This window comes from Eurytemora carolleeae, unplaced genomic scaffold (genome assembly GCF_000591075.1).
Source record: "Eurytemora carolleeae unplaced genomic scaffold, Eaff_2.0 scaffold194, whole genome shotgun sequence".
NCBI lineage: Eukaryota > Metazoa > Arthropoda > Copepoda > Calanoida > Temoridae > Eurytemora > Eurytemora carolleeae.
The window spans coordinates 285,933-308,949 of record NW_019396489.1 but is presented as its reverse complement, the minus strand read 5'-3'; the positions used below and the strand labels follow the sequence as shown (position 1 = coordinate 308,949).

Genomic DNA, 23,017 nt, shown 5'->3' with positions numbered 1-23,017 from the left:
AAACAAATTTCTAGGGGGGGGTAAAAAAAATTTCGGCGCGCTTCGCGCGCCAAATTCAAAATTTTTACCCCCCCCTACAGAATCCTTATATCCGCCCCTGGGGGGGTGCTTCTAAATGGTCCTAGGTAACTCCCTAGCTATCTCACTAAAATCAGAAAACTTGTCTTATCAAGCAATGATTAATTGATTGAAATCATATTCCAGTTCCAAGCATGCTATAGAAAATAAGAAATTTGTTTAGAATTCTCAAATCAGTCTCGAAACAACCGTTCTAATAACTTCTGATTGATACATTAATACTGGAGGCGTTATAGGAGCTCATAGATTTCTTTACGATATTTAGCAAGTTTTAAAACGTAAGTCTGGTCTCCAACGGTGCCGTGACAAACTCCTGAAAGACAAACTCCTGAAAGACAAACTCCGGAAAGACAAACTCCGTGAAAGACAAACTCCGGAAAGACAAACTCCTTATGTGTTAATATCATGCTCGGATTGATGTTTTTAGTCCATTTGTATGATGAAGGTGGAACTTTTGATTAATCTTAACTAAGAAGTCAAAATTAAACTTTAAAAAAAAAAACTTTAGAATAATTATTTAACAAGCAAATTAACAATTAATTAAAAAGATTTCGTACTTAAAGATTTACTCATTAGTTTTTTTAAATAATAAAAAGAACGAGAAGTTTTTTTTCTTCATAAAAGCGGAAATATAATTTTGCGGCCTAATAAACCAACCAACTTGCATTTTACATATAGTGAAACCCTTAATAACGAATACAGGGAAAGAATTCATCAAATGTCATATTCTTCACTTTCTGATAATGGAATGTTGCAAATATTTAGTTTTTTAATTAAATGATTATATGCAACTCTTTAAAACTGTTCCCGCATATTCCATGGCTATTTATTTATTTTCGCAAATACTGAAATTTACGAAATATAGTATAAAACTTATTGAAAAATTGTCAAGACGACATTTGATAAATTCTTCCGATGTATTCGTTATTAAGGGTTTCACTGTATAAGAATTACGAACCAGCTTAGTTAGAATCAAAATTGTTATTTCAGAAAAACTTTTCTTGCTTAAGCATGTTGGAGCTACCAGAACTGTGTCTCAAAATCGGCTAAATTTCTAAACTTTATTGAAATACTTTGCGCCATTTTAACGCTTTCAGTAATCAATACTCATGTTACATCTAAGAGGTATGGATATGAATTTCTTTACTCCGATTTAAGATTTCAAAAAATATTTTTTTTATTTCTAAAGCTTGCTTGGAACTGCAGATAAGGTAAATTTTTGAGAAAAATATGACTTCAATCAATTAAACAATATTTCTTGAGAAGACAAGTTTTCTGGTTTTGGTGAGATAGCTAGGGAGTTACCTGGGACCACTTAGAAGCACCCCCCGTTCTCAGAACTTACGGGATAATTCGTTAACTTTATACTTTATGCAGCCTGTGTGCCGTGGATTTAAAAAACTATTTATGAAAGAAAAACATTTTTAACCTTTGTGTTTTAAAGATAAAGTTTAAATCTAAAATGAAAATAAATTTTATTTGGTGTGTTTCGTTATTATTCAGTCTCCAATCACTGTCAATATTTGTTATTAATCAGATCAAAAGTTGAATTTTTACATTGTCAATTCCTTTACAACAAAAGTAAAAAATTGACCAAACAAAGCAAAATATTTAAACGTTTTAAATAGAAAATATTTAACAATAATTTTCTTCAAGATTTATATTCTCTTCTTCCCGCAGACTTACTTCTTTTCCCTTAACAGTAATATTTATTAGTTTTATTTAGTTAATTAATTTTTATTATTAGTTCTTTGTATTTATTATCAAAAGCATCATTATATTTATCATCATTATCATCATTATCATCATTTTCATCATTTTCATCATTATCATCATTATCATCATTATCATCATTATCATCATAATCATCATAATCATCATTATCATCATCGTTATCATCATTATCATCATTATCATCATTATCATCATTATCATCATTATCATCATTATCATCATTATCATCATTATCATCATTATCATCATTATCATCATTGACATCATTAACATCATAATCATAATTATCATCATAATCATTATCATTATTATCATCATTATAATTACTATCATCATTATCATCATTATCATCATGATCATTATCATCATTATCATCATCATAATTACTATCAGCATTATCATCATTATCATTAATATAGCATCAAAACATCATTAGCATCATTGTTGTGATCATCATCCTTTTTGTTATCACCTTTAATAGTGTCAACTGAACTACTGTTTCTTTCAAGGCATCTACAAATAAAAACATTTTATAGAAAAATCTAAACATTATTTTACCATTTTATAATTCTTATTAATAATAAGGGATTAAGGTCAATAGACCGATTATAAAGTCTAGGGAGGAGTGTAGGAGTTGGGTTAAACATTCAATTATTTTAAATCTTGAATTTCAAATAAAGAAACCTGTCTCTTTGTAGTTTAGGTGTAGATGGCGCTGAAGGTCGACTTTGAGAAACAGATCTAAAAATTATTTTATTTCAAAAATATATCTAAATTTCTAAATATCAGAATTATATATTTCCTAGTTATCTGACATAAATCTTATCAAAACCAAAGCCAAACCAAAACTTTCTAAATTCGAACCCATTTTAAACCGAACTCATCCTAAACCGAACCCATCCTAAACTGACCCCATCCTAAACTGAACCCATCCTAAACCGAACCGATCCTAAACCGAACCCACCCTAAACTGAACCCATCCTACACTGAACCCATCCTAAACTGAACCCATCCTAAACAGAAACCATCCTAAACCGAACTCATCTTAAACCAAACCCATCCTAAACTGAACCCATCCTAAACCGAACTCATCCTAAACCGAACCAAAATCTCACTTAAAACCTGTAATACAACTTAATCCTAACCTTATCTGAATCCAAAACTAACCAATTCTAACCTGAACAGAACAAAAACGTGCAACTACTCTTTAAAGCTGATTCAGACTGATTCAATACCAAACCAAACCCAACCAAATTCCAAATGTGTTAAATCTATCCCTACAGAGACTGACCCTCCATTATTATATAGAGAGGCAAGCTCGAATCAGAAGATTCATAAGGAATGAGTAGCATTCGATTGGAGGACTAAGTAAATCATACATTTTTGTACTCCAATTTTTACAGTATTCGAACAATCGAATTTTCTCCGGTCCTCTTTTACACAATCACAATGTAATAAATAATTATTTTCTATCATGTGTTAAATTATGTCTGTTTATTATTATAACCCGGCTAGATTAAAAAAGTAGGGGGTCGACGCTTTTTTGAGTTTTTTTGAACCAAGACGTTTATAATTTTTAAAAAAAGTTTAAGTTTAATTTGAATTCAGATAATGCCTGAATGCGAGCTCTAACTTTACAGTATTTTCTTCAATTATTTTCCAGAGCCTTTATCTAAGTAAACATTTAATGATAACTGTACTTTCCCTTTAATCTTAATTAAATGAAAAATAATATTCATTTTTCTGGAACTCTCTTTTGGATATACAAGGTTGTTTTTATGAATTTGAACAATTAATCTTTTTTATGCATAGTTGTGTGAAAGACTAAAAGTACATTTCTCATCTTGTAGTGCCAACTCAATTAAGAAAGTCTGGAGATAATCTGCATAGCAATGTAAGAATGAATGAGAATAAATGAGGATGAAATAGATTTAAAGGGAGTGACCGGCTATGTAAGGTAGTTGAACTGAGTATGCAGTGTTGTTTGACGTTCAAAACTCCTAGTTTGGGGGTGGATACGTTTTCAGAATAATTATTTTTTAATTAATTAATAACGACAACGAAAAATAAAGTAAAAATTATACAGTAATCTAATTAGATGGTTAGGAACATATTTCTCAAAATAAATTTGTCAATAAATCAAGGCTAAAATCTATTATTTCGTTTTTATTATTATATTGAATTTCTTATTTTCTTTGAACTTATTCGTAGATTTCTTCAAATTCTTCAAATGTCATCTTTTAAATAATAATTCTAGAAAATCCGCAGAAAATCTGTGTGAATGATGAGAAAATAGAAACTAATAATTGAACAAGATTACTTATTTTCGTTGATAAGATTAATTTTTATTTTCTCAACATGTTCCTATACATGACATATGTACCTTATTGTAGAACTTTTTTACATTTTATGTCGAAGTTACTTAATAATAATAAAAAAACTAATTCTGAAAACGTATCCACCCCCCAAAGTAGGAGTTTTAAACGTCGAATTCAAACTCAGGATTTACAGATCTTTAAAAAGTTTAATATGTCTCAAAAATGAATTCAAAAGAAGTTTTCCACAACACTGCATACTCAGTTCAACTACCTTACATAGCCGGTCTGTCCCTTTAAAGGACTCCGTTATCGGACATGAAGTCATGTATGGCTACAGCCCCTTTAACCACAACAAAACCCAAATAAACTTTTTCAAAACTAAAAAAAAAATTTGCTAAATCTGATTTTGTTATTTTCTTTTATTTGCAGAGGGCCTGTAGATGAATATGAGCAACCAAAAACCAAATTTATAACAAGACCCAGAACCTACATTACAGGGTTAACTATACCTGGATTTGGGTCTAGATATTGGAATTATCTGACCAAGGGCGTTCATGTAATCCGCGATCACAACAGTCAACTCAAGAATCTTTAAATAAGAAATATACACTAGAATGTATTTTCAAGATTGATTTAACATTTTTTTTTGCAAGTTTAGGACAACATTTGTCATTTCTCGTTGATTTATTTCACATGGTTGTCCAGAAATTATGAAACGCGGAATGAAAGGTGTCTTTTATTGAATGGCTTGTTTGACTGTCTGTCTGTAAAAAAAAACGTCAAATGAACTGATCAGAAAAAACGTTACAACTTAGACCACAGGAAGGTTTGTGACGCAAAAAAACGATAATGTTGCATGGAAAATGTTGCATGAAATGTTGCATGAAAAAAAGTCTAAGTTAATAATTCTTAAAAATGCGACAGTTTAGACAGAAAAATCCGGGAAAACCCTAATTTGTTAAAAGGTGCTTAATGGATTTATAAAGTTTCAACTAACCTCATCTTTTCTTTATTTTTTTTTTCTTTACAAACTTCATCTTAATTAGTTTTCAGAAAGAATTTTCAAATGCTAACCTTTTTTACATTACATGCAATTCTGATTATTATTTTTAACGGACTTTAGACTGAATCCCCCCCCCCCCCCTATGATTTCGCCCTTACAGTTGAGATAGGGCAGTGTTATACATGTCCTTAGTTCAACGTTTCAAAGCCAGCTCATAAAAAAAACTTGGTCCTCTAACTTTACTAAATTTGTTAAATTGTCCATAATATGTGTTCACTGTTCACTGTTCAATCATGTATTTGAAAAAGTAAAGAAGTTTGATCGCTCTATATAGCGTCATCCGATTATAATTTATGTAGAAAAGACGACGCTTGGGAAAGCTTATTCTGGCTTAGTTGTTCGATTACCTCTTAAAATTTAGATAACCCTAACATACTAGTTATTTCTATCAAAGTGTTCTAACTTACAAACTAAATGTTAAAATTTCTTTTATTAGCACTAGCAGTAAACAATCAGATTCTTTACCTTAACTTTAGTTGTTGAAAATATAAGTTTATTAGTTTTATTTGTATTGTTGAGTGTTGAAGAGACGAGGACAACAAGCATGAAATTGTCTCCACAGCCTCCGAAGGAAACAACTGTAGAATATGGATACCGAGACACAACCTGCAGGCTACCAGGGTCCAGAACTTTAAACATTAGGTTGATAACAAATTTTCATTAAGGGGACTATAGACGCAATTTTAAGCGATTCTTCTTGAAAAGATGGCAATGTCCGTTTCACACCGTCGCGTTCACCCTTTAAAGTTTTGTCTGATCAAGTATGATTTATGAATTAGATGTCAAATTTTTAAATGTTGAGAACATATTATTTTCGACAGTGGGTTCTCTAGAAAAGGTAGAATATGAATTGTGATTATCTGAATTTAATACTTTTAAACCTAAAAAACGATTATAATTCTATGTTATTGATCAGATACAAGTTTCAAGGGTACCTTTGTGAATCGGGTATTGCCATCTATGCATGGATAGGGTCACTTGAGATTACGCTTTACATTACATTCCTTTTAAGGAAAAAAGTGAGTCCATAATTCCGTCATTTCCAAAATGGGGGTCATAGCTTCTTCAAAATCATTGGAGTTTATATTGACAAATATCGCTTAGATTTCGATATTTCAAATGAAACCAAAATTATCTAAACAAATCTCTTTCATTTTCAAGTCATGCAAGTATGTTTTTTTAACACAGGTCGTTATTGTATAGCCATCAGATCAGAGATCTACTCTTAGTCTTATTCATTATATTTATTGGGACACACTGTATAACAGAAAACAAACATTTAATAACCTGCTATTCCGTCATCAGTTACTGCTAACCATTGTAGGTTCCCCTCCGGAACTTCCTGAATATTTTCAAAACTGACAAAAAAATCGGGTTGATTTAATCTTTACCAATTTTATTTACATACTTTAGGAAACAGGAATTTAAAAGTTTTAAAGTGACTTGTGCATGCATTTATGCCACAGGATTAATGTAAGAAATGGTCAGAATTCTACACGTTTTAATAAGAAAGAAACTCAACGATATCTTCCTCATTGTTACTCGGATAAAAGTTTAAAGAGCACAATTGTGTGCCGGAGACGCCACTATTGAAAAGAAGAAAATTACTTGAAATTACGTCTTCAATCCCTCACAGAGTGAAAAAATTTAAAGAGATCCTACCTGAACTTGAAACAGATTGGCGCCAAAAAACTGCCATTTCCTGGTGCAGGTTAGCAGGATGCGCACACAATCAGAACCGGTTTTACCGCTCAGCTGACTCCATCTTGAAAAATGTGCATTAATACATTTTGTAAAATTAAACTTTTGGAGTGGTTTAAATTCAACGTGACAAATCAGTTATGGAAGATTTTTGAACTTTTTGAACTTTGAACTTTTTAGAAAACTGAAATCTAGAGAAATGAATAAAAAATCTTGATCTCTGTAAAATGTATGTAATGTATGGTAAGAAATAGAAATATGCACTTCTAGTTCTAACTCTGTTCTTTCTCAGGTTTTCATGATTCATTTTGAAATTCATTTTTCTGAAAATCTAATTCAGGATGGGACCAAATTCGCTGATGTGTCTCAAATTCTCAAATATTCGTAATTTTACAATATTTGCTGGTCCAAGTTTTCTAGGAGTATATATAATAATAATGCAGTGTTTGTGAGTGAGGGGGGGNATAACTAGTTCTTGTACTAACCTATTGATAAGAGTCTGGTACTGTTGTTTATCTGTACTGTATCTAGCTGGATATAACTAGTTCTTGTACTAACCTATTGATAAGAGTCTGGTACTGTTGTTTATATCTGTACTGTATCTAGCTGGATATAACTAGTTCTTGTACTAACCTATTGATAAGAGTCTGGTGCTGTTGTTTATATCTGTACTGTATCTAGCTGGAGTTCTTGTACTAACCTATTGATAAGAGGCTGGTGCTGTTGTTTATATCTGTACTGTAATTAGCTGGATATAACTAGTTCTTGTACTAACCTATTGATAAGAGTCTGGTGCTGTTGTTTATCAGTACTGTATCTAGCTGGATATAACTAGTTCTTGTACTAACCTATTGATAAGAGTCTGGTGCTGTTGTTTATCAGTATTGTATCTAGCTGGATAAAACCGGTTAAGTACTTCACCAACATGCTGCTTGTCTACATCCCCAAATTCAATCTAAAGAATAAAAAATATATAATTTTTACAGAAAAGGAACCAATATTGTCCAATAAATAAGGAACCAAATAAATAAGGAACCAATATTGTCCGATAAATAAGGAACCAATATTGTCCGATAAATAAGTCCAGTCCGTTTTGATGCGGATTCGGATTCTGGATCCGGTCTGTAAAACAAAGGATCCAGTTCATGAATATTTAATATTTTCTTTTACAAGCAAATTTTAGAAATTTTCCTCATTTTCTCTTTGAATATATAATACCAATTTAATCTCAGGTAACACTTTTCGATTGTATTATATTAAGCGCTTGAATCCTCAATTGAAGCTACCTGCAGGGTATGACCACCACTGTACAATAAAAAAGGGTAGTTTTGTTGTTTAACAAATATTTAAATCCCACCTGTGCCATAAGTGCAGCAAGCTCAAATGCCAGTTCTTGGTTAACAGGAAATTTTCCAGAAACAATCTGCTCTGAAACCTGTACAGTATCCAGTGTACAGTGTATAGTGTACAGTATCCAGTGTACAGCGTATATTGTACAGTATCCAGTGTACAGTGTATAGTGTACAGTGTATAGTGTACAGTGTACACACATTATGTTAAATTTGGCGGATTTTGAGAAATAATTTTGCAACCCAAAAGATATCAGACAACTAAAATTATTTTGTTTAAAAGATGACGGTCTTATTAATTTAAATAAGTCAACTTTTAATGTCATACTCTCCTTCTGATTGTGAAATGTCGTTACTAATGTTTTATTTTTATTTATTTCTATAAACGTGATATTTCCAGAAACATATCTCTCAAAGCCGTTATAAATTTCTATATTCTTAGACAATTTACAATACCATTTAAAGGAATTGAGACTTTGCCACACACTTTAATTTTATATTCTTTATATTTTTGCATCCAGATGTTGTAGACCTAAGATATTTCAAACTTTCCATTCTGTTACATCAAATAATCTAAGTTTGAAATATTGAAGGTTTACGCCACTAGGTTGTAAAGATATAAGGATTAGAAAATGTGAGTTTATTGAAAAGACTCAATTTCTTTAAAAAAGTTCCTGATAATACTTATCGAGGTTTTATTGATATTTGACGAAAATTGCAACAAAAAGAAAAAAAAACATTTTTAGAAGACTGTAAATTTTCATTTTCAGTAATAACTCCCCAAAAATTCTAGTTTTCTTATCCCTATATATCTATGCAACCTGAAGGCGAAACACCGTTGATATTTATAATAATAAATAATAATAAAGATTTAATTTATTTTTTACATTTATTAAACTATAGGAGCATGCAACGGTATTCTTTGAACGTTTGCTTGTTCAAAGATGAATGAGACATGGCCTTATTTTTCTAGCTGCAAATAACAATAATAATAAATATTCTAGCATCAATTATAGTTTCTTTATTAAAGTAGCTTGCTAATTTATGCTGCGGAGTAAATAAAGGAATTTTTGAGAATTTAATTTAATTTAATAAAAAAAAGATCTCATCTTTATTGTTAATTACATAAAATAGGCTTTTAGGGCACATCTTTTATTTCAGCTGTGAACATGTTCTCATTATAACGTTAAAAAACAGAGGAAAAAAATTTCGCGGATTTTATGAAAAAAATTTGCGTATTTTCAAGATTTTAAAATTTTTTACAAAAACAAATAAAACTTTTTAACACGAATTTTTAGAATTTTGATCTTTCATAAACCTTCCCTGGGGTCACGTGAGATCCCACAAACAAATTTGGGCCCAATCGGTTCAGCCGTTTTGATGGTTATTGGATACAAACAAACAGACAGACAAGCCAAATTTATATAGAGAAGACTAAAATGACCGTTGTGAATATGCCACTCTTTAAATGAAGGATCAGTTAAAATTACGCGTACAGTCCCTTTAAAACTATTTTTAGTAGATGTTTTGCCAACTGAACCATATTTACCGATTTAGAATTTTAGCATTAGATAAATAGTAAAAATATTTTTATCTAATATCTGGTAAGATCAAAGAGAAAAGCATTGAATACTGAAGAATTTTTCAAAATACAATTTAATTCACTAGTAAAATTAAATTTAAATCAAATGATATCAAAATATTCACCCTTTCTGATCAAAATTTGCAGTAGTAAAAAATTAAAATCATGAAATTAATAACATTTTAAAATATGAAAAACTATAAATCAAAATATTTTTATCTAATATCTGGTAAGATCAAAGAGAAAAGCATTGAATACTGAAGAATTTTTCAAAATACAATTTAATTCACTTAATAGTAAAATTAAATTTAAATCAAACGATATCAAAATATTAACTCTTTCTGATCAAAATTTGCAGTAGTAAAAAATTAAAATCAAGAAATTAATAACATTTTAAAATATGAAAAACTATAAATCAAATTGTATTTTGTTGACAATAAATTCAGTTTTTCTTTATTTATTATAAACTTTTAATTATATTCATCGTTTTAATTAAAACTTTTCAAAATGTTTTTCATTTATGATTCAAGAATATAATATTTATCTACCTGATAACAATAAAGAATATAATATTTATCTACCTGATAACAGTAAAGAATATAATATTTATCTACTTGATAACAATAAAAGAATATAATATTTATCTACCTGATAACAATAAAGAATATAATATTTATCTACCTGATAACAATAAAGAATATAATATTTATCTACCTGATAACAGTAAAGAAGTTTCTCTTTTTCTGTCTCATTCAGCACTCCCTTCTTCCAGTATAATCTAGACACACCATTTGAAAACTTGGATTTAAAAAAACAAAAACATTTTTTTCAAAAATATACCTGTTTTTAAACGTGAATTTAATCGCCCTTTTATTCTGAAATTTTCCCGAGCCACGTTCCCTGAGAGCAGTTTCCCATCCACTTAGCACATCGCACACCTGACATAGTTTATTTAGAAATTAATTAACAATTACAGATAGAACACTAGATGTCGTCTTTTTAAGATTTAGGGGGTAATTAAGAACAAAAATACCCCTATAAAAAACACCATCTACTGTCTCCCTGTATTGCTAATAATCTATGGTTTTATTAATATCCATCATTATATTTCATTAAATAATTTCAACCTTTTTCAAAAAGTTTTATTGAAAGGGAATGTTCACAGGGGTCGGCGTTTATATCAGTACAATGAAGACGACTTTTCAATTGATTTCTTTCAAATTACAAGTTTACAAGTAAACAAAGAGAAACTTGTAATTGACTATTTCTATTTGCTTCCATGTATCCATGCTGTTTGAAACCTCAGTGGAACTCAAAAATTGAAATCGAAAGTGGTCTTCATTGTATTGAAATATACGACGAAAATATTATGTCAATATTTAAATATATTTTCATGATTTCTAACTGAAAATATTATGTCAATATTTAAATATATTTATATGATTTCTAACTGAAAATATTATGTCAATATTTAAATATATTTATACGATTACTAACTGAAAATATTATGTCAATATTTAAATATATTTATAGGCTGAAAGCTAATCACTTTAGCTCTTGATCGCGACCATGAAAGCTATATCTGATGTTCCTATCCCGAGAAATTGATATAAAAATGTGTTAAAATTATACGAAAGTTCATATATGTAAAATTTAGAAAATGTTAAACTTAAATCACGTGACCAGAACTATCACCAATGGCAGAGCAGTATACTGGTCACGTGTCTCCGCCTGTGACCACTTTACTGCACTGCCATTGGTGGAATTTCTAGTCAAGCAATACGGTCGTNGTTAAATTCCATCCTAGAATAATATTTTGAACACAACCCTTTTAAGTAGAATTTAAACATTTACTAAATAAAAATTTAAACCAAAGAAAAGAAATGGAAATACAAAACATTATTGTGCAGAGAAAATCTTTAATATGAAGAATTAGAAAAAGAAAAAAATGCATAAAAACAGATTGGTGATCAAACATTATTTTTAGCATCATAATTTTCTTTTTTAAGAACAAATGAAACAATCGTATTTCTATTTTGTATTAGACAAATATTTCATTTTTTGGTTTAAGAAATATCTACAATCTACATGATTTGCTTACTACAATCTTGAATCTACATGTAAGAACAACAGCTATGAGCTTTCAATTTAAAGTTCATCGTGCCTCAAAAACATTATTATGTATAAACAGTTATAAATGCAATACCTGTAGTAAATTTTACATTTCTAAAAAATTATCATTTAATTATGATTTATCATGCTTAGTAGAAATATAAGAAACACAAATCAACCCAGTGAAAGATATTAATTAGAAAAACTCATTTGAAAAAAGATTAAACCTAAGTGTAGGGTGAACAGTCCCTTATATAGACTATAGACGTAAGTTTAAATGACCTGCCATTTGAAGAGAAATGTCTGATTTACAGCAGGACCATTTTAACCTTAGCTTTGACTGATCAAGGTTGCCGGTCTTGTCGTTTTCTCTCAACAGAAACATAGTCTTGTTTACTTAACAAAAGTCGGAGAAAATAAAAATTTTTATTTGAACTTTTGAAAACTGCGTGAAACTTTTGAGAAATACGTGTAAAGTCAGCTGCGTCAAGTTCACACTGTACGCTTACGTACACCTCAGTTTTCGGCAATTTTAACACCATTTCGTAGATTAACACTCAGAGTTCTCTGTCGCCAATGATCAGTCGAAGATTTAAAGGTTTTAGTTGTAAATCGGACCCTCCCCTCCTTGCATGGAGGGTCAGTTTAAATTAAGCTTACAGTCCCTTTATGTAAGATTATTTACCTTCTCTTGTTTAGCGAGTGAATGATGAAGGGTAGGATCCAAGGGATCGTCGCTGAATATACTAAACCCTGATTGATTAGCAGGCCGGCAATTAATCAGATCTGTCAGGGTTGCTTCAAACTCTTCAATTGTTGTAGAACCATCGAATCCAACAACCTGGAAAGTTATGACATGTCAGATTTTGATATTCTTAAATATTTCAATTCTAACAATATTTGCAATATGAAATGAATAAATCAACGACATTTTTGAAAAATGGTGATGGTTTCTTTTCTTCTTAAAAAAGTTCATTAATTCAAATCATATTGTGCAGTTCTGCCACTTCAATTTCAAGACAAAAGTATCTTTCATACTGGGTTTTCAGTACAGCTTTGTAGCCTTGTAACAGGTACAGGTGCAGGTACAGGTACAGGTACAGGTACAGGTACAGGTACAGGTACAGGTACAGGTACAGGTACAGGTACAGGTACAAGTACAGGTACAGGTACAGGTACAGGTACAGGTACAGGTACAGGTACAGGTACAGGTACAGGTACAGGTACAGGTACAGGTACAGGTACATTACAGATACAGATACAGATACAGATACAGATACAGATACAGATACAGATACAGATACAGATACAGATACAGATACAGATACAGGTGTGTAATCTACAGTGAGAACCAAAAAACTATGAAATTGGAAGACATTATTAAATGTAGATGAATTTGATGTTGTTTTACTCGTAGTTTAAATTTCTTTTTAAGTGAAATGAATCTGTGTGCATTGCGCAATTAAAGTGTTGCATGTTCTTAGGATTATTTAATATCATAACTTTAGTCCTAAAGTCGTCTTCCTTTTCCACACTTTTCTGGTTTTTACAGTACCTGATATGTTCCATTAAGTAAATGTACGGGTACAGCATGTGGTAGAGAATGATGATGAGGATTCTTCAGTAGGATACTAAGCACCTCGAGACGGGAAGGTTTGGCCACCCTGTACATAAGTTTTGGTCAATCATTAATCAATAAATTAATTTATCAATCAATCAACCAATCAATAAATCAATCAATCAATCAAGGATAATTCTGAAATACATTGGTTTACTAATTTAAAGATACACATAATACCTAATTTTTAAAAAATTAACTGAACCAAATCTTCTTATTACTCTAAAATGTCTGTGACAATGTTCTTCACTTTTAAAATATGTTTGTTCTCGTTTTCTTCTAAAACGTCCAATTTCAAGAGTTTTTCCGTTTTTTTTACATTTAGCTGGCTAATGATATATATTGCTGATAATGTGTGACATTTGATGATTGTTTGCGCCAAAAAATCATTTCTCATAAAACTTGCTTTCGCAATCATTTATTTAACACTCGTTGAAATTTCTTGTTTGTATTTAATTAATTGTTAATTTCCTGAATAATGTAGCAAAGGCTAATCCGCTGGTTTATGAAAACAAAAGTGTCTACTAAGCACCCAGCCCTAGAATCAGACTGATCATTTCTCCCTTTTAAGAGTTTGGAAGTGACTTCAGAACAATCTTGGAATTCAAAATAACGCAATATTTGTTTTTAGTTAGAACATTTGTAATGAACAATTTTTGCTAAGAATTCTAAAAATTGTTTTCCAAAAAAATTAAAAAATATCTGGTTTGGCCGGTTTTTCTGAATGATAATTTGATAGAAAATGTTGAACATTTTTAAAGAAATGAATTATCCCTATTCTGACAAATACTTATCTATAAATTGTTTTTGCTTTACAATTTCAATTAATTATTTTCATCAAGAATTCGGAGAATACTGCAATACAAGAACACTGTAAACAAAACAGAAGAAGAAAGTAAATTTTATTCGATATTGCTGGTACACCTTTGCGACCTCGTAGCTCCTCTACTTGGGTTTTACGAACAAATATAAGAAAAGCAAGTTTATCTGGATAGATATTAGAAATTTTAAACATTTTTATTCTTCTGAAAAGCTATTCAACAAGATTATTTATGTTCGAAAACATTCAATTATTTTAGTATTTTTGATTTGAGAGCATAGTTTTGGGGGAATTAAAATTGGGATCGAACTTAGAATAAACATTATTTTGGTTAAAAAGTTTCTCTCTGCTGTGTGTATATGACATCTATAATTGATATTTGTACATTAATAAAAATATATATCACACTTTTACAACTTTCCTGATATATTAATAAAGAATAAGAAACATAGAATTAGTAGTACAAGTATTAGTAATAGTATTAACAGACATAATTTGATCAAAGGGTTAAGATACTACAAATTCTCAAAATTAAGGATTATAAACATAATTAGGAATTAATTTCACACATAAATAGGATAAAATCTGAAACATAAGAAAACTAAGGAAGAATCTGCATATTTCAAAAATGGAATTTATTATTTCTTTTTATATATTTTTTTATTCTAAATTTTACGATAGTCAACAATTTTTAATAGTGGGTACAAATCATACAGAAATATTCTATTTTAATTCTTGTCATCTTAGTTACCTTCTTGATTTGCTTCTTTTGTTGACCTTCCCTTCCGGCAATTTTGGAAAAAAAAATATTTTTTGTCAAAACTTAAAAAGTGCTGGCTTTCCTCAGCTCGGAACTGTCTAAAGCGCTTGACTATCCCTCTGTGCAGCACACATTCAAAGTATTCAATTTGGGGTGACTGCAAAGGGGACGTCCAATGGTGTCTTCAATCGCTAACGATTAAGGTTGATAGTGTGGAGCTTTTATTGGAGTTCTTTTCCAGTTTTCAAAGTTAATTTTCTTTATATTCTTTTTTCCTACTTAACTTTTTGCCAGTATTAGATATATGTTCTATACTACTATACATATTTTGCACTTGTAATTATAAACAGATCTGACAGTTTTGCCAAGTGATAAAAAACTAAAATTGGAACCCACAGCCTCTTTTCACCGACTTACGTGGATTTAACGGTTCTGTCAATATTTCAGAAAACTGTGACTTTCAATCAATCACACTTTGACCCATTTTACGTAACTTTATAGCCTTTTATCTTAAATACTTTTTTGTGGGCATATACATTTTGAATGAAAAAGAATAAGACAAACAAATCTATACGTCTGAAGACTGTTGACTTATAGACGAAAACACGTTTGATTTCAAATGAAAGAAACCGAATGCTTCTCTCTCTTGTTAATTCAGAGTGAACTGCATCAATAATCTGTTAGACTGTTATACCTTATTTTATTTATTTCTTATATCTATCTTTTTACCTTGATCCATTATTGACACATCTCTCAAGGGCTTTGGAACAATAGGCTGCGTATTTGCCGGTCTCAGACCTTAAACAATAGAATATTCAAGGGACATCATTCCTATTATCATTATTATCATCATTTCTTTTATAACATATTAATATTACTATGATTATTATCATTTAATTATGAATATTTTTATTATTATCATTATTATTATTAACATTTCTATTATTGGTTTATTATTATTGGTATTATTATTATAATTATTCAAAGCTTACTTAGAGTCCTTGTTCCTGGCAAGATGAGTTCTAAGGAACCAGAGAAGTCTATTGTTCCTGGGAACAAATATACTCACAGCAACAGCCATCAACATCCACGCCTTAATATAGGTATTCCCTGAGTGATGAATTTCAAAACATAAATAGGGTACAATCAGGATTCAGGATGAATGTATTATCAAGAGGGTTGGATGAGAATGTATAATTGGATTTATGGAGTATCTAAAGGGTTAGATGAGAATATATACCTGGATGAATGTTGTTTACAAAGGGTTGGATGAGAATGTATACCTGGATGAATGTGGTATATAGATGGTTGGATGACAATGTATACCTGGATGAATGTTGTGTATAAAGGGTTGGATGAGAATGTATAATTGGATTTATGGAGTATCTAAAGGGTTAGATGAGAATGTATACCTGGATGAATGTTGTTTACAAAGGGTTGGATGAGAATGTATACCTGGATGAATGTGGTATATAGATGGGTGGATGACAATGTATTCCTGGATGAATGTTGTGTATAAAGGGTTGGATGATAATGCATACCAGGATGAATGTTGTATATAAAGGGTTAGATGAGAATGTATACCTGGATGAATGTTGTATATAAAGGGTTGGATGAGAATGAATACCTGGATGAATGTTGTATATAAAGGGTTGGATGAGAATGTATACCTGGATGAATGTAGTATCTGGAGGGTTGGATTTAGATAACTGTGAGGATGTAGGAGATGTGTCTGGGGGACTACTCACTCCTCCAGATGAATCACAGGAGAAGATACTGGTAGCGTTCAGTAGAAAACTCTGAATTATTACAGTTTACATACTGATGTTCTTAATCCTGAATTATTACAGTTTACATACTGATATTCTTAATCCTGAATTATTACAGTTTACATACTGGTATTCTTAATCCTGAATTATTACAGTTTACATACTGATATTCTTAATCCTGAATTATTACAGTTTACATACTGAAATTCTTAATCCTGAATTATTACAGTTTACATACTGAAATTCTTAATCCTGAATTATTACAGTTTACAAACTAGTGTTCTTAATCCTGAATTATTGCAGTTTACATACTAGTGTTCTTAATCCTGAATTATTACAGTTTACATACTGATATTCTTAATCCTGAATTATTACAGTTTACATACTAGTGTTCTTAATCCTGAATTATTACAGTTTACATACTAGTGTTCTTAATCCTGAATTATTACAGTTTACATACTGATATTCTTAATCCTGAATTATTACAGTTTACATACTGATATTCTTAACCCTGAATGGTAAGTGAAAGTGGAGCTTTGTAAAAGTGGGATGGGGGGGGGAGAGAGGGGGTACTTCATTTTAAAAATACACCTGTCGAATTTTTCAATGTTTCCAAATCCCTGCAATGCAAATTTTTTCTTAATAGTTTATCTTTCTTTATTCTTCTTGTTAATAGACATTTTTTTATACGTATCAACATGATAGACTGATATATAGCATTTAAATTAATTTTCTAAATAAAGTCAGTTTTATAATACGCTTTCAACGTTTTATTTGATTTCAAAACGCTGGATTTGAGAAATGTCGGTTTTCATAGGCGCGAAATGACGTGTAAGGCTAGTGCTAGCTGTGTAGTGTTTACCTGAACACCATGTCTATTTGCTGCATGTCTGCTAGTCTGTTTAGCAAGTATAGCAAAGAGTTCAGCTTGAAGTTGAGGGGTCTGAAGGCACTGTTGTATTGTATTCTGAACCAGTACAACGTGGTAATCTGGTAGATTTACAACTTTATCAACAAATTTAAAAATTTATAAAAAAAAAGAATTTTTTGAGCGCAGTTTAGACCTATGTTGATTGCAGATTAAATACAGTCATAACCAGGAAACTGTAGAATAGTAAGACGACATTATAACATTTCTGAAGTGTTCTGATGTTGTTTAATAGCAAATAGTTTTACTTGAAAGTTATTAAATTACATATATTAGGTAAAATGGGTCTGTTTCCGTTGCACAATTGCTGTGTCTCATGTTCAATGCGCTTTTTAAAGTCATAATTTGAGTTTAAAAGTCGACTTCCTATTCCAGAGTTTTCTGATTATCACTGTATAATTAATAAAAATATAACATAAGATATATGCGAGTTTAGAAAATTGTCGTTGGCGACATAAATATTTTTTTGTTACTTAAAAGATCAGATTTAAAGGTTTAGTTGAAAATGTTCCTATTCCAGAACTATCAAGAACTACACTACAAAACAGGTTTACACTCTGAAAAAAAAATTTACAAAAATAATGATAAACATATTTTTCGCCTTTTCTTTGAACGCTGTAATACGAACCCCGAGGTTTCTTTCATCAGGAGTTTCAATAATATGGCTTTTGAAAAGCCATAAAAAGTTCATTTTTGTGACAACACAAGCTCAGTTAGAGAAGGTGATGGGGAAAAATGTACAAAAATACAAGATAACCGGGGCTCCTTCGTGTTTTCTGTGTTTCCTGTTGATAGAGTGTTGTGTCAGATTCCCAATCACAACGGTACCAATACAAGCTGTATCGATCAAGATGAATAAGATATGTTTTTAACTATTTTTAATTCCATGGTTTCTCTTTTAAGTGATTTGCGGTTTTGTGCTTCAAAATCATTTTGGAACATTTTTTGATATTTAAATATTTTTAATTGTAAAAATTTTTCATTCTTAATCAAATTGCATATTGAAACATATCTATAATGTAGGAAATTAAACACTTTTAAATCTCCTTTAATCAGATTGATGGACTGGCACATTTAAATGTTTAAATGAAATTTGTTTTCCTGATTTTTGTGTTTGTTCACCTTAAATAGTTTGACGGCCTCAGCCTGAAGAATATCTGTTGGAAGGGTTGTAAGGGGGGAGGACAGGGGATCCTTGTTGTATACCATAACTGGGTGCTTCCACAATACATTCCCTGGCAAATTTAAAAAATTTAAAACATTTGACATTTAATCAATTAGATTTAAAAATTGAATGTGCCCCCCCCCCAATTTTAACAAAACTTGATTTTCTTTTATACAGTTTATTCTTTACAAGTGTTCAATTATAAAAACTAGTTTATTATCTTACTATTTTGCACAGCAAAAAGTGTATTTTATAATTAGCATGTACCAAAAAAATGTCCAATAAGTCTCCTAAAGATTTTTTTCCCTTTATCAAAATAATAAATAATTCTTTAAAAAATAATCATCGTTAAAGTCACTCATACACTAATAAAAACCAATTAGCTCTTGGTTTCATTCTGTTTCTAATTCTAGTAATTCGATAGCTATCTTTAAACTTGCATTAGATTTTATGAAAATCTTTACGGCATAGCTCACTCTCGCCAAACAGAAGCGTACCGACAACAGAAATCCAAACTAACTCCTTTTTGATATCCCGTGGTAGTCATATTCCTTAGGGATACTTTGATTGATGGATCAAGCATTTGTCTAATTTAAGTGGCCACATTGGATATCGAGATTAAGAGTGGAAGTTTAACAGTACTTAACGCAATAGTTGCTAATGTGAAGGGGCTTTTCATATTTGTGCTATAATTCTATCAACTTTTTCGATGGGTCAAACTGGCAACGGTCATTTTAAATTAATCTAACACAATGATTTTAGACAGTGCGCCTTCTTTAAACTTTCATCTGTTTTGCATTGCACCATCGTGTTGCAAAGATATAAGGATTCGGAAATTTAGTTAATTTCATAGACTCAATTTATCTGTGCAAATTTAATTCGCTATTATTTTTTAAAGAACATCAAATTTTTCAAGAAAACAAAATCAAATATTCAAATTTTTGCAGATATTTATTTTCCTCTTTTATAGGGAAAAAAAGCTAATATGACGATTTACTACCAAGTCCAGGTAAACGGCGGGAGTAACTATGAGTACCCTAGGCATGGGCAACGGTGGGTTCTCAAGCTTGTTCTTTATTTTTGTGTCACAACAGAAAAAAATGATGTCACAGAATTCAGGAAAAGTGTTCTTTTTTTAAATGGTCTTTTTATCAAAATTCTGAATGAATAATTGATTTTTTCTTTGAATGAAAATAGATTGTTTTATTTGATCAATTGATTGATTGCAGGGTTTCCAGAATTTTACTTGCGAGTAATTAAGAGCCCATTAATTTTGCACAAATCCGCAATATTCAGCGCAAATCCAAGCAACAAAATTCCGATTGGATTGATTGTATTTTTGTTGTTTGTTTTATTGATTAATTGACAGGTTTATAGATAGATAGAAGATTGCTTGATTGATTTACCTGTGTCTCCCTCTGATTCCATTAGTTTCTGAATAAGCTGTTCAAATTGAGTTCCTGCTTTAGGATCTCCGCCTGAACACAGGGAAAAGTATCATCTTTTTTAAAGCTTCTTTTCCCTTAAATTCATTTCAAGATTGTTTTTGTTAAGGGGTGACGAGGGTGGATAAATGGCATAACATTTTGGATTATTTTATTAGAATAATGTTCCTCTTGAAAATAGCTGAAAATAAAGTTTACAAAAAATATTGGTGGAAGGGTTTTATTTTTAGGCGAAACAGTCTGCCTTAGTTTTTTTCTTTTTAAAGTCTGCACAATAAATTGAGAATTTATACCCTATAGATACGTAAGGGAAAAAATGGTTTGGTAAGTTTTTTCTCTATGTCTTGTGCTAGAGTAAAAAGGTTGCAGCTTGCAAAACAAAAATCATTCAAAGTATACGTAATCAAAAATGAGCTTTTTGGCCATTCTTAAAAAAACTGAAGAACAAAAAATATAAGAAATATCTAAAAACACTAACAATGAACTTAATTAGAAATATATTATGACAGTTTGAAATAAAAGGCGCCATGAAGTTAGATCACACTGAGAGATAGTACTTAGCTTAAAGATCAGATTTATAAATACAAACTGTACAAATCAAGTGCATTAACGCATTTAAACATTTTATTGGGAACACATTAGATATAGTTCATATAGTGCACACTGTACAATATTGACTTAAAGGATGTCTCAATATATGTCAACGTTCAAAAAAGAAAAAAGATAATTATTTCGCTCAATTTTATGAACATTTCTAAACAAAGAATATATTATTGAATTTTCATGTATGCAATACATTGTTAAATAATAGAATTTTAACTTTTAGTTGTATTTATGTAAATATTAATGCATTGGCAATAATTTATAAATATCTGTATACATATCATCCCTGTGTGTAAATACTTGAGCTAACATTTACTACAGACAACAAAACAGGACAGTACCTCAAAGGAATTATCCCTTTTTAGATTAATCTGATATACCAGGCTTTTAGGGCGCTTCGCGCCCATCTAATATTTTAACTTTTAATTGTGGCTTTATCTGTGAGCATCTTCTCTTTATACAGTATAAAATAAGAAAAAAAGTTTGCGGATTTCATAATACTGTTCCGCGCATTTTCAAAATTTTACAAAAATAAAAAACTTTGGGCCCGATCGGTTCAGCCGTTTTGACGTTTATTGGGTACAAACAAACAGACAGACAAGCCAAATTTATATATAGACGACTTTAACGAATACAAACTATGGGTTTAGGTTTATCAAACAAATTTGAACACTTTTCATTTTCTACTCAGGAAACTTTGAAACTATTAATACTGTGTCAAGAGTAAGCCTTGTAAAATAGGTTTCCAAAAAAACTTATCTCCAGTAGTTGATAAGTCAGTCTTTTATACATCAAGACATCATGTTTTGTGGAACAGACTCTGTTAGAAAACACACGAAATGATCAAAAGACAGAACACTTTTATAAAATTTTGTTGAGAATTGTGAAATTATTGAAGGAAAATGATATCTCACAAAATTGATTTTTGTCACAAACTCTGATTTTCTAATATTTATATCTATACAACCCAATGTCGTAGACCTTAGATGTTTCAAACTATAAATTCTGTTGGATCAAATACTCTAAGTTTAAAATATCAATTGTTTGAACAATTAAGATGAAAAGATATAAAGATTTGAAACTTTGAGTTTGTGGTAAAAACTCAGTTCCTGTACCTGTACGTATATATCGAAAACATTCTGTTCGTAATTTTTAACTAAATGTTTATTATTTCGAAATGTTTACAGTGAGTTTGATATTACTAACAAAATAATATGGAAAGATAGAAATAGATAAAAATGTCTAAAATCGACCAAACCAAATATATTTATTTACCTGAGACAACAGTTAGTTGATACAGCCATTTTTCCTCCTCACTCTTATTAGGAAATATCAGGTAGGTTGGACCCTGGAAATATTTAAATATAATAGGTCGGACCCTGGAAATATTTAAATATAATAGGTCGGACCCTGGAAATATTTAAATATAATAGGTCGGACCCTGGAAATATTTAAATATGAGGTGGGTGGGCCCTGGAAATGTTTAAATATAAGGTAGGTGGGCCCTGGAAACATTTAAATATGAGGTGGGTGGGCCCTGGACATATTTAAATATAAGGTAGGTCGGGCCCTGGAAATATTTAAATATGAGGTGGTTGGGCCCTGGAAATGTTTAAATATAAGGTAGGTCGGGCCCTGGAAATGTTTAAATATAAGGTAGGTGGGCCCTGGAAATGTTTAAATATAAGGTAGGTGGGCCCTGGAAATGTTTAAATATAAGGTAGGTGGGCACTGGAAATGTTTAAACATGAGGTAGGTGGGCCCTGGAAATATTTAAATATGAGGTAGGTGGGCCCTGGAAATATTTAAATATGATATAGCATGGCCCTGGAAATAGATTATTATTAGATTTGTGGGCATTGGAAATATTTAATAATTACATAAACCGGCTCTGGAATAATGTGCGCTTCCAAGGTTACTAAAAGTTACTTCCGCTGTTTACCCGCACTTGAACGATTTTACCAGAATTTTC

General features: G+C 30.6%; 1 protein-coding gene across 1 annotated transcript in view; it reads right to left on the bottom strand.

Moving 5' to 3' along the window:
- Window positions 1-1,536: 1,536 nt before the first annotated feature.
- The window catches only part of LOC111704229 (uncharacterized protein CG43867), a 36,166-nt gene continuing 14,685 nt past the window's right edge, over window positions 1,537-23,017 (bottom strand). The window contains exons 15-35 of the mRNA XM_023476382.1: window positions 22,321-22,393; window positions 20,404-20,475; window positions 18,955-19,067; window positions 18,344-18,389; window positions 17,767-17,894; window positions 16,806-16,934; window positions 16,128-16,228; window positions 15,865-15,933; window positions 13,493-13,601; window positions 12,623-12,778; window positions 10,666-10,763; window positions 10,540-10,603; window positions 8,252-8,329; window positions 7,743-7,849; window positions 6,856-6,958; window positions 6,481-6,535; window positions 5,659-5,822; window positions 4,640-4,719; window positions 2,497-2,553; window positions 2,285-2,325; window positions 1,537-1,773 (exon numbers count right to left, since the gene is read on the bottom strand). Of these exons, the coding sequence (XP_023332150.1) occupies window positions 1,730-1,773; window positions 2,285-2,325; window positions 2,497-2,553; window positions 4,640-4,719; window positions 5,659-5,822; window positions 6,481-6,535; window positions 6,856-6,958; window positions 7,743-7,849; window positions 8,252-8,329; window positions 10,540-10,603; window positions 10,666-10,763; window positions 12,623-12,778; window positions 13,493-13,601; window positions 15,865-15,933; window positions 16,128-16,228; window positions 16,806-16,934; window positions 17,767-17,894; window positions 18,344-18,389; window positions 18,955-19,067; window positions 20,404-20,475; window positions 22,321-22,393 (1,887 nt within the window). The 3' untranslated portion in view covers window positions 1,537-1,729. The remainder of the gene's footprint in view (window positions 1,774-2,284; window positions 2,326-2,496; window positions 2,554-4,639; window positions 4,720-5,658; window positions 5,823-6,480; window positions 6,536-6,855; window positions 6,959-7,742; window positions 7,850-8,251; window positions 8,330-10,539; window positions 10,604-10,665; window positions 10,764-12,622; window positions 12,779-13,492; window positions 13,602-15,864; window positions 15,934-16,127; window positions 16,229-16,805; window positions 16,935-17,766; window positions 17,895-18,343; window positions 18,390-18,954; window positions 19,068-20,403; window positions 20,476-22,320; window positions 22,394-23,017) is intronic.